The 16,661-nt window shown below is 54.0% G+C and overlaps 1 protein-coding gene across 6 annotated transcripts in view; it reads left to right on the forward strand.

Annotated features, from left to right (window-relative positions):
* The first annotated feature begins 2 nt into the window (after positions 1-2).
* The window catches only part of PYROXD2 (pyridine nucleotide-disulphide oxidoreductase domain 2), a 33,313-nt gene continuing 16,654 nt past the window's right edge, over positions 3-16,661 (forward strand). For 5 of the 6 annotated variants that reach the window (XM_044382036.3, XM_026493840.4, XM_026493841.4 and 2 more), the window contains exons 1-6: positions 3-1,819; positions 6,141-6,160; positions 8,445-8,538; positions 8,623-8,696; positions 13,017-13,172; positions 15,522-15,675. In XM_044382036.3, the coding sequence (XP_044237971.2) occupies positions 1,693-1,819; positions 6,141-6,160; positions 8,445-8,538; positions 8,623-8,696; positions 13,017-13,172; positions 15,522-15,675 (625 nt within the window). In that variant the 5' untranslated portion in view covers positions 3-1,692. Of the gene's footprint in view, positions 1,820-1,849; positions 5,992-6,140; positions 6,161-8,444; positions 8,539-8,622; positions 8,697-13,016; positions 13,173-15,521; positions 15,676-16,661 lie in introns of those variants that run through there. The other variant, XM_057308460.1, reaches the window with a different exon arrangement.

A 16,661-nucleotide genomic window follows, 5' to 3' on the forward strand; every position in this document is an offset into this window, starting at 1 on the left:
ATTCGTGTCACTCGGTCCTGCGGATCCCAGGCAGAGGTTTACAAAAACTCCCCAGCGGATCCCTGTGTGCCCTGGGTTGAGAACCACTGCCTGAGGGGGTCGGCCCCTCTCCTGTCGCCTAGAAGCTCCCACCACAGGGCAAGAGAGCACCGGAGCCCTGGAACTGGGGAGCGTCTGCCACGGGGAGGAGAGAAGCACGTGGCCGGACGAGGCACCCAGGCTGTGTCTCTGACCTGCCAACAGCAGCTGGGCCTTCCGTGTCTTCAGTCTTGAGCCAAAATTCATGCAAAGACTTATCTTTTCTTTTAAGGAAACAGCTGGTGGGGGCGAAGGGGGGCAGAACCATATCTAACGTCCTCCGAGGTGGCAGTGAGGGGCAGTCACCTGAGGTGACTGGGACTGCATTCCTCAATATTTTGACTTTACTAATGGAAATGTAACAGCAGTTGTGGAAAACAGAAGAGCACAAGGCGGGGGCGGGGGGAGAGTAAGTCTAGAAGCCCACCGCTGCTAAGGGGACCTGCTTCTGTCTACCTAATACTTTCCCTTTATTTTTAGTAGCTGCGTGGTGTTGACATTGTCTCGTTGAATCAGTCCCCCAAATGTTCCGATACTGTAACACTGGGGCGAACATCCTGCGTCAGGCTCCAGCATAGTTTCACACACAGCGTAACCCTGGCGTGTGGAGGCGTGTCTTGGTCACAGGTAGAAGGATCCGCCGAAGGCTCTCCTGCTCAGACACACCTTCTCTGCATACTCTCCCAATTTCAAGTGTATTTCTGATAGCGAGTTTCTAGAACGTGGACAGATGTCATGGCAGTACAGAAACTCAACTCTGGGGTGCTTTCTTCCTCCACCAAGAGGAATGGCCTGCTAACTAATGGGCAGAGAACAAAGGAGCTCCTAATTCAAGGCAGGCCAAACGATAGCAAGAAGGTGTGTCAGCTGAAGATATTTGCAGATGTGATCTTTAATCCTTGAGGATTCTGGGGAAATGGGAAAGGTGCCAAAAGACAGAAGAGGGATGTCCAGGCCTTCAAAAGAAGGCGGCGAACCCAAGCTCCCCAGCCCTGGCAGCCCGTGGCAGGCTCTTGAGTGCAAGGTGCTTCGGGGTCTGGGAGAGCGCGTGCAACTCTCCAGGGGCCGCAGCGACAGATAGGCCCCGCCCCCCTGCCCTGAAAACTGAGGCGCTGGTCATGGTGACCCTGTAGGATGTAGAGCTGCTCTCCACCCTGCAGGCGGAAGGATGGGGAGCTAGAGCAGAGTCCAAGCAGCATCTCGTCAGGATCCGCTCCCCAGCGCATCCGGCAGTAAACTCCTTGATGAGGAGCAGGGGACGGTGCTGGGGAGGGCGCCCCACCGTCGCACTCACTGGCTGCATGACCTCCCCGTCCCTGAGATGGGAGTTCTGGGGCCTCCGTGAGCACAGCACCTTGCATGTGGGAGTCCTAGAGTGACCAGCACAGTGGCTGTCCTCTGTGCCCTGGAACCCGACTTCTGCCTGGTGAACAGGCGGCCTCCTGGACTCTGCGCTATGTGGACTCCGCAAGCCCATGTCCTCATGGCCCAAAGCCAAGTACAGCAGCTGGACTGCAGCTCCTCCTCCTTCCTCTTTGCTCCCTGCCCCTCCCCCTCGCCTGGGCGGGACAAAAGCTGATAGTAAGCAAATTCCTGGCCTAGTGCTGGGCAGAAATGGCTGCAAGTGGCCTAGGTCTCCGCAGGGCCTTGGGTTCCTCTCCCCGCCCCGCTTGGAGACGAGCTCACTGGGAGGCCAGGGGACGCCTAAAGCCTGAGTACGATGCCGTGGTGATAGGAGCAGGTAAACGGGCTGTGCCAGAGCTGAGGGGCGGGGAGGGCAGCCCTGCTCAGAGCCCCGGGGGCTGGGGGGTGGAGGGGCATTCCCAAACACCCACCTCCCTCTGCTCTGGGCACAGGCTGGCCCGGATCTGGGCCAGAGCAGGGATGGTGGTGAAAAGCCCTGTGAGTGGGCACCAAGGCTGTGAGGCTGGCTCTGCCATCAACCAGCTCTGTGGTCTGGGGCAGATTCTTGCCCCCTCTAGGTTTGGGCCTTCCCTTCTAGAATGACCAGGGAGGAATAGGTGAGCTCAGAAGTTTCCATTATCTTCTGCAAAATTAGCTAGTTGCCACCACATTCTTGGAAAGCAGATGGCACACAAGGGCTGGAAAGAAAGCCTTGCCATAAGAGACCCGCGAAGTCCAGCCACCCCCGAGTGCCCCGAGTTTGAGTTCTGGTTGCCACCAACTCACCACTAAGACCACCCATTCCCCCCAAGGAAACTGGGAGGTTCCTTAAAGCGGAGTTAGGAAAAAATAGAAGTGAGTCTCAGAGATCCTAGTGCATGTCTCCCGAGGGTGACAGGCCCCGTTGTGCTGCGTACGTGGGGCAGAGAGGGTCCGGCCGCACTTTGCTGACCCCCAGGCTGTGGGGTGTCCGATTCCACCACGGGATTTTTGGGAGGCCGCAGGGCCTGGACCAGGTTGTCTTTGCTCAGAGCCTTCCATTCACGCTCCCAGGACCCCAAACTTCAGCTTCTGGCATTCTCTCCCTCTGGGGTTAGACAGACAGACAATGGCAGGATCGAAAGGAGATGCTCATCACCGTTTTAAAGCTGCACCCTGTTCTGCCAGCCCCTCATTCTTGTGTGCTCCCAGAGCAGTCGCAGCCAGTGAATGTTCCAGTCACCCCTCCAGGGAAGAATGTGTGCGAACATGTATACGGAAGTTTATGATAAATACCGAAATAAAAGTACGGCACACAAGGTACACGATATTCTGAATTCCAGGTGGCCAGTTGGCTCTCACCACATTTCTGTGATTTTTGCTAAACTTAGCAGCAAACCTGTGGTTACTCTCGACCAAGCAGGCCAGAAGGGAACATGGTTTGCCATTTGCACTGAGTTTTAAAGAGTACAACAGACGGGAAGCAACAGTCATGTCTGAACTTCACTCACCAGCGATAGGAGAGACTTTGCTCCATCAGATGACCTGTCTCCCAAGCTGGGAGAAGATTCTCTCAGGGTTTGTGCTGCTCTCCACGGAACACCTGCAGACCCAGGGCACGGGCGGGTTTCGTCTGCATCGTTCGTGTTTTCTCCATCCCTTTCTCACGTTGAACCATCAACAGAGTACCAACTACATCAACTACTGCCAAGTGTACTGTTGGCTGACTTCCGTGGTGCCAGTGCCCCCACCGCGGCCTTGTGCAAGCTGCCATCATGAGGGCTGCACGTGCATTTGGGAGAGAGGCACGGCCACTGACGGCTGCTCAGAGGTAAAGACCCGCAAGAGCATAGGTAATTGTAAACTGTGGAAGAACGATGAGGAAGTGACAAGTTTTGAGTATTTATTACCTTTGTTTTTAATATAATTTATTTCACTGTAAGTTTATAATAATCTAAATTTTAATAATGGTGGCATTTGACAACCTTCACAAACATCCTGGCCGGGGCAAGCCAGCTCCAGACCTCACTGATTGGGAAGGTGTCATGTAACCACCCCCTCCCGGCCCCCTGCTTTTCTGCCCTTGGTGACAGCACATCCCTGCTGTCTCCTGGCACGGAGGGTTGACTCCAGGTCATCAGAGGCCTGAGGGACTTGCCCACACGTGTGTGAGTCTCAGGTGTGAGTTGTTCCCTGACATTGTTTCTTCAATTGCTAACCATTCAGGGAAGCCCGGTTTAATTAAGGGTGTATGGGGATCAAGTGTGGAACAGAGTGGCATCTTCTGAGAGAACGGTTAGCTCTGCTCCCTGAAGTCACACCAGTATCTGGGGGCCACCTTGAAGATGAACCCTGATTAGTCCCTTGACTAAAGATGCCTAAGAATGACCCAAGAAGCTTGTTAAAATGCAGTTCCTGGGCCCTATCCCTAGTGATTAGGATTCAGGGGAAGTCAGCACATCTAGCCAGAATTTGGAGCGGGTTCGATGCAGCAGCTGCAGGCCACTCTCGAGAACCCATGTTCAGAGTGGCGTCTCTCGAGAGCCCCATGTGCCTGGCTGGCTGAGGATCCCTGGAGTCAGGCTGGAGATGATCAGAGCCTGCAGCTTCAGACCCCCGCAGGGGGAAGGAGAGGTCACCAGAAGCTCCAGGAGGGCTCAGGCAGGCCTGGGGAGGGACTGGTGGAGGGCCGAGGGTCGCAGGCTGTTGGAATCCTGACCTTTGTCACTCGAGGTCTGTTTATCCATTTGTGGGCTCATGTGTGTTGATTGAACTGGACCCAGTTGCCTGGAAGCCTTTATTTTCCAAGATTTATGATCAGCACGATCTAAGAGACAAATAGCTACCGTTTATCGTGGGTCTGCTGAGGGTCAGGTCTTTACATGTATTACTGGCTATTCTCCCTCCAACACTGCAAGAAGCCCGAAGCCTGTGGCCCGTCAGAACAACTCTCTGAGGGCCACGTCCTGTAAATAGCAGGAGCCAGGTTGAGCCTAGGACAGTCGGCCTTTAATTTAATGTATATATTTGAGAGCAGGCCTTTCCAGACTGCAGGCTGCAACCCAACCAGCAAAGCTTTTAAACCTTAAGAAACTTCGCAGAAGTGTATAAAAATAGTATATTAACCAGTCTTTTTAAGTGAAATATAATCAAATAGAGCATCCCATGCTTATCACATGGCGAGTTAGTACTAGCTCATGAAACTTTCGTTTCCATGGATACACTTATACGTGGGTGCCTGCCAGCTCCCAGGGTAACACTCACTTCTGCCTATGGCTCGTGGTCAAAGAGGGTTGAAAAACTCTGTTTCAGAGGTTCCTTTAATGGAAGAGAAGTTGGCTCAGTGACCTCTAAACTTCTGGGTGTCTCTGTGTGGAAAATGTAAAACAAAGCTCAGCCGTGAAGAAATCCAGCATGTGGGCCATCGCCGCCTCCTGTTTATGGATGTCTGTCGAATGAATGGCTGAACGTTTTATTTGAGCGAACACTGGGTTCGGGTTGGTGCTCCGAGAACATAGTCTTCTGCTGACATCTTTGAAGACTCACAGTGACCTTCTGTCACCAAGGAGAAACACATGCCAAGTGTTCCAGACAAGACTTGTCCCCACTACCTGAAAACAAGCCGGGCCTGCTCTCCGCCCAACTGGGGCTTCTCCATAAGCAGCTACACTTTATCCTGAGAGTGAGGCAAGAGGACACCCTCCCTGCCCCTGGCCGTGCTTGGCCACCTGCCTCAGAACGACCCTGGGGGCTGGTGAGAAATCCATCCGGGTCGCTGCCTCCACCGTGCTGAGCGGACTCTGGGGAGGGGTTATGACTCATCATGCATGCGAGTTCTCAGACGATCCTGAAGCTTCGATCTTCGCAGAGCAGGAGAGGCACTCGCCGGCAGTGGGCCTGGCGTGGAACCTGGGATCCCAACTCAAGTTTAGGGCTCCCAACCCAGGGGCAGCCCTCCTAAGATTTTTGAAAAGAAACATATATGTAAGATACATAAATTCGCCCCATCAGCCGGCAGTCTTTAGCACATGTTGAAGCGGTATGTGTTTCATTACTTCATTTTGAACTGTTCTAATTTGGGGAACATCGGTGATTGACAAAGACAAAGCCATGTGGCTAAAGCCTTCTGGGGCAGTAAAGTGGGCCACACTTGGGCAGAAGAAGCCACATCTGACGGCAGCCGTCCACATGCCCGGCATGCTCCTGGCCCGTGATTCCATGCCAGCGAGGAGGCCCAATGCCAGCATGGCAGCCATTCTTCCCTTCCGTTCCTGCCGAGTAAACTGTGACGCGCTCTCCACCCTTCACCTGCTCATCTCCAAGCCGTGGAAGCCCAGCAATGCATGGCTTCATGAGACAGCTTTTGTCTGATGACTGTGGATTTCTCCTCGTCCCTCACTCCAGCACGGAGCCACTGGCCAGGCCAGGGTGACAGGATTTTTCTCAAGCTAGGGCAGGAAGCAGGGTTTTCTGACTCCCCACAGACCAGGTGATTTATGACATCAAGCCAGATGCTGTTACAACATCCAGGTACAGGTGGGGGGTCCCACCCCCAACTTTCTGCTACCTCCCTGGGATCTTCTCGAGCGTGGGGACAGAGATGGGTGACCATATTCCCCAAGGAGTGTGTCTGCCCACTGACCACTGCTGCTTTCCTCCTCCCCCTTGTCTCATTGCAGGACACAACGGGCTGGTGGCTGTGAGTACCTTCCCCCCTCTGCCCTGCTTCACTGGCCCCTGCACACAGGGCTGTTAGCCAGAATGGGAGGAAGCCGGCAGGGGCAGGCCCAAGCGAGAAGGGGAGGCCGGCTAGTGTCCTCTCCGTGGCACTGACCAGCGGCTGTCAAAGGCGTATCCACAGTAGTTACGGAGGATAGCAGGGGCTCCCTCTCCTCTCCTTTCCTTAACGTCCATGCATTTCTCCCATGACTTTGGGAAAGTCAGGGGACTTTCAGAAGCAAGATGAGGACGAGGTGGGAAGGTATGTAACCGGCATAGCTGGGGAGCCTTGTTAGAGCCTGGGAAGCTGGGGCCGCGTGGGGCCCTCTGACTGCGGATTACGGTTGGCCCCCGTGCTCCCAGCTGGGTCTAGGCTGAAGTGCCCAGCAGCTACACAGCCCCAAGTACCCCAGAGACAGTGAGGAAGCCAGTCCAGCAGAGGAGACAGGGCCCTGCTTCCAACACCACTGGCTCCTCGAGGCCGGGGATACCCTAAGGTTGTGCCCCTCAAACTCTGGTCCCGGTACCCCTCCGAGGCCATCGGCTGTGCTAGAGGGTGTTCACTAGACAAACATGGAACATCTCCCTGAAGCAAGGGCAGCTCTAGGATATCAATACAGGGGGCTCGGCAACGTCGGGGAGGGAGGGCTACGAGACTGGTGTTCAATCTAAATACTTTCCCTGACATATTAGTTTTACTTGAACATTTTACAGGGCGCATTATGTAACTCAACTGATCAGTAATTTAGACCATTGATTTTATGCTAATATAAACACAGGTTCGTCCCCCAGCTCTGCCACTTTTATCCGTGAAGGTCAAGGCAAGTCAGTCAGGCTTTCTGAGCCATGTAAGATGAGCATAAAAACACCCACTCACAGAGTTGCTGTGAAGCGAACAGATGACAGGCGTCGAGGACCTGCCACACAAAGCCTCCCAGATGGGGACTCAGCCCAAGCGAGGCTGGAGTCCGCGCCCTTTGGCCCAAGACCCAGGCGCCCCACCCCGGGCACAGCCCTGCAGTTTGCGGAGTCAGGGTGACCGGCTGTGGGGGCCGGGGAGCAGGGGGACCGTGAGGCAGCTCAGGAAGGAGGGGGTTGGAAGAATCTGTTCTAGGATTTGAGCTCTGTTTGGATGACTGGGGAGACAGTCTAGGGAAGTAGGGCTTATTCCAAATTGGATACCGTCAGGAAGCGGGAACACCCCCTGTGACGGGGCATCTCGATAAATCTCCTCTATTGGGGAGGGGGGCCAGTAGAAGGAGAGGGTGACCGGTAAGGAAGTAACAGCCACTTCTGGCCGAGAGGGGAGGTGGAGGGTATTTCGTGGGTGACTCAGAGCCCTTGTTTGTAGTCAGACAAAATTGGGAAGTGGTCTTGCTCTGTCCCATTTTCAGTGGTCTCAGACCACCCTTGTCTGAGGGGATCATTCTGTGAGGCTGTTCGTGGCTAATGGGAGAGCAACACAGCCTATCTCTGAGGGTCAGGCCGATCCCGGTACCAAGGCTGCTCTGTTTTCTTCCTCACCGGATGGGTCAGGAGTATAGATCCTCGGTCCAGACCATCCGGTTCAGTTCCCAATACCTCTACCCAGGAACTCTGTGAGCCTGAGGCAAGCTGTTAACCTCCTTGGGCCTCCGTTTGCTCCTCTGTGAACTGGGGAGAATCGTAGTGCCCACCTCTCGGGTTGTGGGGCGGATTAAACTGTCTGGCAAGTGAACTTTTATTAATTTACTTTTTAAAAGATTTTATTTATTTGACAGAAAGAGAGAGAGAATGAGCACAAGCAGGGGGAGCTACAGGCAGAGGGAGAAGGAGAAGCAGGCTCCCCACTGAGCAATGAGCCCGATGCGGGCTCGATCCCAGGACCCTGGGATCATGACCTGAGCCAAAGGCAGACGCTTAACCGACTGAGCCACCCAGGCCTCCCTGCCTCTCGGTGCTTGGGAGGAGGTGTGAGGCTCGCCCCACCTGGAGGAGCTGGGCACCCCAGGCAGGGCTGGGCACGATGCAGTATTGACTTCACAGAGCCACCCAGGCCATGCAGGAGGGAAGGTCACCGCTGGGACGTAGAAGGGCGGGAGCAGTCATGTCGTGTCTTACAAGACATCTGGGCAAGTGGGAATATATGGAGGAAGCAAGGGAATGGCATTCCCAGAGGCAGGAACAGCATGAGCCAAGGGGCAGCAGTTTGGCCCTGTAGGCGAGGCCCCTGAGCTGGCCGGTTGGCCCCCGGGATGAAAGGAGGGCCCCGTGTGCCCCCCCAGGCGGCGTACCTGCAGAGACTGGGGGTGAACACAGCAGTCTTCGAGAGACGCCCTGTGATAGGGGGTGCAGCTGTCACAGAGGAGATCATCCCAGGTGAGCCCTGAGAGGTGATATGGGGGTGGCAGAGGGCGACCACTGGTGACTGCTGGTGACTGTCTTCACTGGATTCTGTTTCAGGGTTTAAGTTTTCCCGAGCGTCCTACCTCCTCAGCCTGCTGAGGCCACAGATTTACACCGACCTGGAGCTGAAGGTAGGGCCCACCCATGGCCCAAAGGTGGGGGAGGGGGCAGTTCCAGCTTCCCGACCCGGGGTGAAGACTGCCTATTTTGTGCCCATGTGGTTCCCTGCACCTGGGGTCTCCCTTCCATACAAGGGTTTGTCTATCCCACACGCTCTCCTCAGTGCATTCCCACGGATGGGTTTTGTCTGGCCTACCCAGTGTCTTAAAAATGGGAAATTTCACATAAAAATTGGACGTCTTTTGAAAACAAGCCTTGTGAACATGAGGCCCATGTTCCCGACGCAGGCCTGGCTGCTGTCTTGCACGGGGCTGCGGTTCCAGCTCTGCCCGGCCCCATCGCTTCCTGGCGTCTCACCTGGCCCTCACCGGGGACCTGCCTGAACCCTGGGGCTTCTGACAAAAGCCTGATTTCTGCCCTCATTAAACTTTAGATCGTTTTACCACTGGGCAACTTGAGCAGGAAGTTGGCCCCCAGGGACTTTCACCTCCTCTGAGTCCCGGGCTGCTCTGAGGGAGTCCCGAGAACGCTCAGTGCCCCTGGTTAACTTTTAGTCAGCTTAACCTTGGTCCATAGCCTGGCCCAACTCTGCCCTTGCCTTTCACATTCCTGTCACCTCCGCTGCCTCTTTGGGAAGCTTGGTGACCATATTCCTGGAGCCCACTTAGCTTCTCCCTGCTTAGTGCCTTTGTCACCTCCACTCAGATAAAAGGGTCCTGTGTGTCATCCGTATGAGAAGCTGTGAGCATTTTCGCACCAACTTTGCTCTAAATTGAAAGTTTGAAGTTAGTAAGACATTCAACCACTGTGGCCTATTGAGAGAGAGAGAGTGCATGAGCGAGCCACCGGCAGGCAGGGCTGGATGAAGTCTAGCCAAGGCCTGGGAAAGGGTCTCTGGTCTTCAGTCCGTGCCAGACTATCGCTGAAGACAGCTTGCAAATGCACCAATTATACATAGTGGCAGACGAGGCTGGGGGTGGGGGCTGTGGGTAGACCCTCCTTTTGAAAAATCTAACTTATGAAAACTCAGGATCACAGAATAGAAATTTTCATGTGAGTATTCTCTTTATAAAAATAAGTTACTCATTCGAGGGACACCTGGGTGGCTCATTCGGCTAAGTGTCTGTCTTTGGCTCAGGTCATGATCCCAGGGTCCTGGGATTGAGGCCCCCATCGGGCTCCCTGCTCAGCAGGGAGTCTGCTTCTCTCTCTCCCTCTGCCCCTGCTCATGTGCTCTCTCTCTCTCGCTCACTCTGTCTCTCTCAAATAAAAGAAAATCTTTAAAAAAAAATAATTTACTCCTTTGAAAATGGTTTCTGTCATAGGGTTCCTTTAACTAGGAAACCCCCACCGAATTGAGTATATGCTTTGACCTCTGACCTTGGGTGGTGCTCAGATCAAGGGAGAAAACAGTCCTGTTTCGTGATACACAGAACTAACCCCACTGGAGTATGGAGCACCTTCTTCAACAGGACACTGACGAGCTGGACGGCATCTAGAGGAGGGCAGCTAAACTCTGGGAATGTTCTATTTCCAGACAACAGAAGAGAACAGTTATTTTACCAGTGTCACAGCTTGGGCTACAAGCTCTAACGCGCTATCTATTGGTCTCCACCTGTGAGGCAAGAATGTTAGTGCCCTGTCGTATGACGAGGGAACCAAGGTTCTGGGAGGTGAAGTTCACACGCTAGGGAACGACGGAGACCTTGACCCAGGCCCACCTGCCCCCTGCTCCCTGCTCTCGGGCTACAGGGTGCTGGCAGTCCTGCTCAGCCCCACGCGTTCCAGCACATCGCAGTTTGCCGTGGACGAGGTCACAGACAGGAGCTCCCCACGCAGCCTGGCCTGGCCAGAGGACGGGGTGAGCTTATGGACACTGGGACCTCACGGGCCAGTTTTGAAGCCCTGCTTGACGGTTTTATTAGCTGCCTCATGGTGCCCCGTGTTCCTCATCTGCGCGTAAGGCTACGGCCGTGGTTAATACGTTTGTCTGGGGCACGGTCAGCAGCTCATAACCGTCAGCCAGCGTTATTACTCCCATGTGGCAGCTGAGAAACTGAGGCTCCAGGAAGGCCTCCCCGGGGACCCGTGCCTGGATGCTGCCTACCAGGCCTGGTCACTTGGGGCCTGTCCCCAGTTAGACCAAGCTCTCACCTGAAGTGCGAGTCTTGGCTTTGCGGCCACTGCCCCTCTTGCCATCCTTGAGCCAGAGGGTGGTTTCCCCCACCCACACGGGGCCTCCATGGGGCCTGTCTTGAGGGTCTTAGTTTCCACAGCTGTCAATGAGAGCATCAGATCGGATCACCTCCTGGTTCTGTCCACTAGATGACAGGTTGGCTTTCAAAGTGGCCCCATGTTGAGTAGCGGACTCCAGGCTGAGAGGGCAGAGTTCTGCCCTGGTGGGGTCTTCCCTCCCACGTCAGCAAACAGCCACCTTGTCCAGCTCTCGCTGGGCCAGCCTTGACCTCATTCAAGTGGCAACCCCTTGTCCACCCTCCCGTTCCTCACTAATAATCCTCTGGGTTTCAACCCAATCACGGTGCTCCTGCTTTACTCCCGGAGACCTAAGGCAGGGCTCTCCAGCTTTCAGGTCTGTCAGTGCACCTGTTGGGTGGTGTGGAATGTGGTAGAAGATCTGTGGTCTCATGGAGACGGGCGAGGCAGCGGCTGCAGTGGTTCACAAGATGTCAGCATGGGCTGAGGGGCAGTGGAGACGGAGAGAAGTGCACAACTTCTGGAGAGACTGGGCCGGTGAGACTTGGTGACGGACAGGATGAGGGAGAAGGAAGAGGAAAAACTAAGGGTACTTCCTGGGTGAGAAGGAGTTTACTAACCTGAGAGAAACCAAGCCGGAACTTCCTCCAGCTTGGACCGAAGACATTTCCCCATCTTGGTGTGAGAAAGGACCCTGGAGCTCTCCCGGCCCAAACCCCCACCAAAGTTTGGATTCACCTCCACAGCAAGCTCCCCCATGGCGATCCCGCCACCGGGAGTGTCTCCGGCTTGGGGAAACCAGCTGTAGTTGTTGGAGAGGCCTTTTGTGGTTTCTTTGTGTTTTCCAGAACTTCTCATAAATTTTGTTTCTGTCTCTGGACATGTCCTCTGTCTGCAACATGGCATTCACGTATTCAGTCAACAGAGTACATATTAATTGCGGTACATCTAGGTGCTGGGGGTGCAGCACTGAGCGAAGGGACTGTGCCCCTGAGCCCGCAGAGCCTGCACTCCACCTGGGGCAGACGGGGAAACTAAGTATGCAATGAGCCAGGTGACAGTGAGTGTTTCAGAGACAAAGAAAGCAGGCTGAGGGGGCAGAAAGAGCTGGGGTGCTAAGGGAGGCCTTGCTGTCAGGTGATACGTGAGCGGAGCAGTCGCAGAGCAGAGGGAGCTGGGAAGGAAGTCTCTAGATGCCAGATTCATCAGGTTAAATACATTAAATACGTATAGCTTTTGGTATGTCGAAATCATACCCCCGTAGAGTGGTTTCAGAAAAATGACGTCTCTAGTGGGAAGAGTAAGTCTTATTTGTGGGGAGAGCACAGGCCCCTCTTGTTTTCTCTGTACGTCCATCGAAGAAGTAGCTGTGCTCTTGGAAAGTTCTGTTTGCCAGTCAAATATTTGTAAATCAAATCATATTTTAAACACATCGAGGGAACTTCCATTTAAAGGGACCCTGGGTAAATGAGTCTGCAAAGTAAATAAAATTTTTTGATGTGAATAATTTATCTACTTCATAAGTATGGATTTTCACATAACCATTATTTCATTGTGTCTTTCTACGTTTTAATTATTTATTTCTGAAGTGGGGGCAGTTAGAGACTATGCTGAGAGCCAGTGCTTTGGAGTCACAGAGACGTGGTTTTGAAACCTAGATCCACCTCCCAAGGTGACCTTGGACAACTTACTCCCCCACTCTGAGCCTCTGTGGTTGTATTGTGCAGTGAGGACGATATACTTACAGTTGTTGTGAGGTGATCACTGTAAAGCCTGATACAGCCCCTGGCACAGGGTGGCGTGGCGTGGCGTGGTGCAGATGGTGTGGTATGGTGTGGTGTGGCATGGCGTAGTGTGTAGTGTGGTGTAGTGTGGTGTGCATGGTGTGGCGTGGTGGGCTGTAGTGTGCTGTGGCATGGCGTGGTGGGCTGTGGCCTGCCAAACGATGCCTGGGCAAGAGCGCTTTGGATAGACTTCATTATAAAAGAAGCAGCAGCACCACCTGCCTCGGGGAACTGTATGCAGGCACCTACGCGGCTGCAAACACGATCAGAGAAGGGTCAAGGGCAGAGGACACAGACCCCTTAAAATGTTGCTATGCTCTATGTGTTCTGCAGAAACACGGTCTGAAGCTTCATCTTCGAAACCCCTATTCCTTCACCCCAATGCTGGAAGAGGGCATGGGGAGCAAGGTGCCCAGGTCCCTTCTCCTGGGCACAGACATGGCGGAAAACCAGAAGCAGATTGCCCAGTTCTCGCGGAAAGATGCCCAGGTAGGGAAAGGGACCAGCAAGGGATCTCCTGCTCCCTCACCGGCCTGTAGGTGGCTCTTGAAAGGAGCCAGGCCTGGTTGGAGTCATCCTAGAGCATGTTGTCCGAAGGCCATGGGGGCTTGGACAGACCATCCCACCTGCCCTGGGAGGGCGCCAGTCTGTGGTGGCCTTTGATCTCGGGCATTCGCAGAGAGGGGGATGGAGAGCACTGATTAAGACCAGGGGATACTTGGGGCACCTGGGTGGCTCAGTGGGTTAAGCATCTGCCTTCTGCTCAGGCCATGATCCCAGGGTCCTGGGATCAAGCCCCATGGTGGGCTCCCTCCCCAGTGGGGAGTCTGCTTGTCTCTCTCCCTCTGCCCCTCCCCCCGTTTGTGCTTTCTCTCTTGCTCTCTCTCTGAAAGAAATAAATAAAATTAAAAAAAAAACAAAAAAACAGTGGACACTGAGACCTCAAACCTGTGTGTGTCCAGTGTGAGGCCACTGTTCAGCTGGTCTCTGCCTGCTGAATTTCACAAGGGACTCCACTGGTGTGCACTTATACTGTATGTGTTTTCCATCTGTCCTGCGTTTGGAAAGAGCTCCAGGTGGCTGTCAATGTTAAAGCCGTGAGAGCCAAAGAGAAGGGTGAAGAGAGGATCGGAGACAACTAAGGGTGGAATGAACTGGATCAGGTATTTAGGACAAGAGAGTTGTAATAAATATTCATTTGACTTGGCATCGATCCCCTGGCAGCCCAAGGCAAGAGACTGTCCACGATAGCATGCGGGTCTGGTGGGAGGAAGACATACGTCTGATGCAGAAAGCACGTCTTGTCTTGGGACTGCATTATAAGGAATGGGTAGCTTCATGTAAATGAGCCCCCGAATAGTGTTACGGGCCTGGTATGACTGGTTTTGCAGCTGTAGACTCTTCGAACGGACACATTTTTGTACCAAGCCTAGATACAAGCCGAAGGCATAGCAAGAACTCCTGTCTCATTGAGGACATTTCCACAAGAAGACCTGGGTTACTACAATCCACGGGTGTTGCTTTTCTGATCTAGTGTTGGGTAAAACCAAGAGAAGCACGGACACACAGCATCTCTCCTCAGCCAGTGGCTTCTACACCTGGCTGGCACTCAGAATCCCCTGGGGAGCTGCTTTCCTGAAGCGCTGCTTCTCTGTGCAGCGGGTTGGGGGCCAGAGGCCCCCCCCCTCCAAACCCTGACCATCGCAGGTGCACTAGAGAGGATTCAGGACGAGGCCACGTCGCTGGCCCTAGAGGACGGTGGCTGTGGCCTGGCATGCCAGTGACCACGGGAGGAGGAAGCAGGGGCCACATCCCGTTGTGAAAAGTAAGGAAACGCATTTCTGGTTTTTGTCTTCTCACATTGTCACATTGAGGGCCTACTGTAGAGAAGGCTGTTTGAGGTCATTTTTATCAAGACTTTTCAAACATTCTTCAATGCAGAACTTTCCTTTATGCAACTTTACTAAAATTCTATGGATATATTCATGAGTATAGATGAATGAAAAATTGAAAGCTGGAGGCTGAGGATCAAGATAGGGCCCCCGATGGCCCAGGCATCCATCCTGCTCTTGTCACCCACACAGTGAAGGAAGGGTGGGTGTCCTAACCACACTGTTGAAATAGATTCTGGAAAGAAGGAGGGAAGGAAGGAAGGAAGGAAGGAAGGAAGGAAGGAAGGAAGGAAGGAAGGGAGGAAGGAAGGAAGAGGGAGGAAGGGAGAGAGGAAGGGAGAGAGAGAAAGAAAGAAGAAAAGAAAAGAGGAAAAGAAAAGAAAAGAAAAAAAAAGAAAACAAAACAAAAGGATTTTGTTATTGGGGCTTGTGGGGTGAAGGGATGTAGGCTTCTGTTTCTGCATATGTCAAGAGGACGTAGGAGATTTGCAGACCAGGAAAGAACAGTATCATGCTGGAATACAGGGGAAGAGGTCTTACTTTGACCAGTAATAGATGGAAAGACAGGACAGAGAGAAGAAACTTTGAAGTGGTTTTCTGGTTTATCACAGAGACCACATGCTAGGATACTTGCACTTTTCTGTGGCTGACAGCTGGTCTCGGCCAGCATAACCCTTTATCCCTGCCACCACCCTCGTGGCTCATCAGCTCAGGATCTCTCTGGCCTCCCCTAGTGCTGACATCAGCTCACAGGCCTGGAACTGGGAGTGATTTACCATGCCGAGCTGAGCCAAGGCTGGGTGTGAGGCCTGAGGAGCCACGGAGGCTCGGCTAGGAGCCACAGGCCGTGGCAGGGGAGGGCGGTGGGATGGAGGGCAGAGCGTGGGGGCAATGACCTCGTGGGATGCTAAGCACTGGGGCCTTGACTCAGAGCTCTCTGTTCTAGGCTTTTCCCAAATATGAGGCGTTCATGAATCGGTTGGCATTAGCCATAGACCCTCTGCTGGATGCAGCCCCCGTGGACTTGGCGGCCTTCCAGAGAGGTTCCCTGCTGCAAAGGCTCCAGGCGCTCTCCACACTCAAGCCCGTGCTGCAGGCAGGTAAGTCCAAAATGCAGGCATCAGGCATGATGAGTGACCTTCAGGGAGCGGAGCCCATTTTCTTGACGATTGGACATGAGCGTGAACCTTCATAAGCCTGCCAACTGCCGCCAGTGAATAGGGGCTGCCCGGAGCACTCCGGTGAGCAGATGTCGGCCTGCTGCCCTAGAAATAGACCCTGAGACGAAGGCTTACGTGCATGTAGTTCATTGTGAAGGGTGACCCCAAGGAAAGGGGGAGCGAAACTGGAAAGAGGGACAGTCAGTCCCAGGGTGTGCTACTGTGCTGGCCCCCACCGTGGGTGACAGGTGCTGGATCCTGGGAGGACCACCAAGGTAGCCTCATGAAGTGCACGTCAGGACCATTGCCAAGAGAAAGAAAGGGGAGACATTTATCCATCGGGTTCTGTCCCCCGCTGGTCAAAAATGGCCCCGTGGGGGGCGCCTGGGTGGCACAGCGGTTAAGCGTCTGCCTCCGGCTCAGGGCGTGATCCCGGCGTTACTGGATCGAGCCCCACATCAGGCTCCTCTGCTATGAGCCTGCTTCTTCCTCTCCCACTCCCCCTGCTGTGTTCCCTCTCTCGCTGGCTGTCTCTATCTCTGCCGAATAAATAAATAAAATCTTAAAAAAAAAATGGCCCCATGGGTTTAACTCCCACCTGGGGCATTAACCTCGGGGCTGTGCACCCATGGGTGCCACGTGGGTTCCCGTGGGTGTCCTGTCGTGGTGCCAGCGACAGCCCGGGGAGGAAATGAAGGGCGCATCCTACGGATCTGAGGTGAGATGCTGTTGGCTTTTACCACGTGAGGCTGACTGAAGCCCGCGTGGAGCTCGTCACCACAGTCGCGGCTAGAATAGGAGAGAGAGGTGGAGAGAATTTGAAGAGAGGCCCCCATACAGAAGGACGCTAGATTTGGGCTCAGCAAGAAAACATTCTGTGATGAATTAGTGACGTCTGCCACGGGTACGAGAAGGCACGTTTCACC

Source organism: Ursus arctos, unplaced genomic scaffold (assembly GCF_023065955.2).
Source record: "Ursus arctos isolate Adak ecotype North America unplaced genomic scaffold, UrsArc2.0 scaffold_7, whole genome shotgun sequence".
Lineage (NCBI taxonomy): Eukaryota > Metazoa > Chordata > Mammalia > Carnivora > Ursidae > Ursus > Ursus arctos.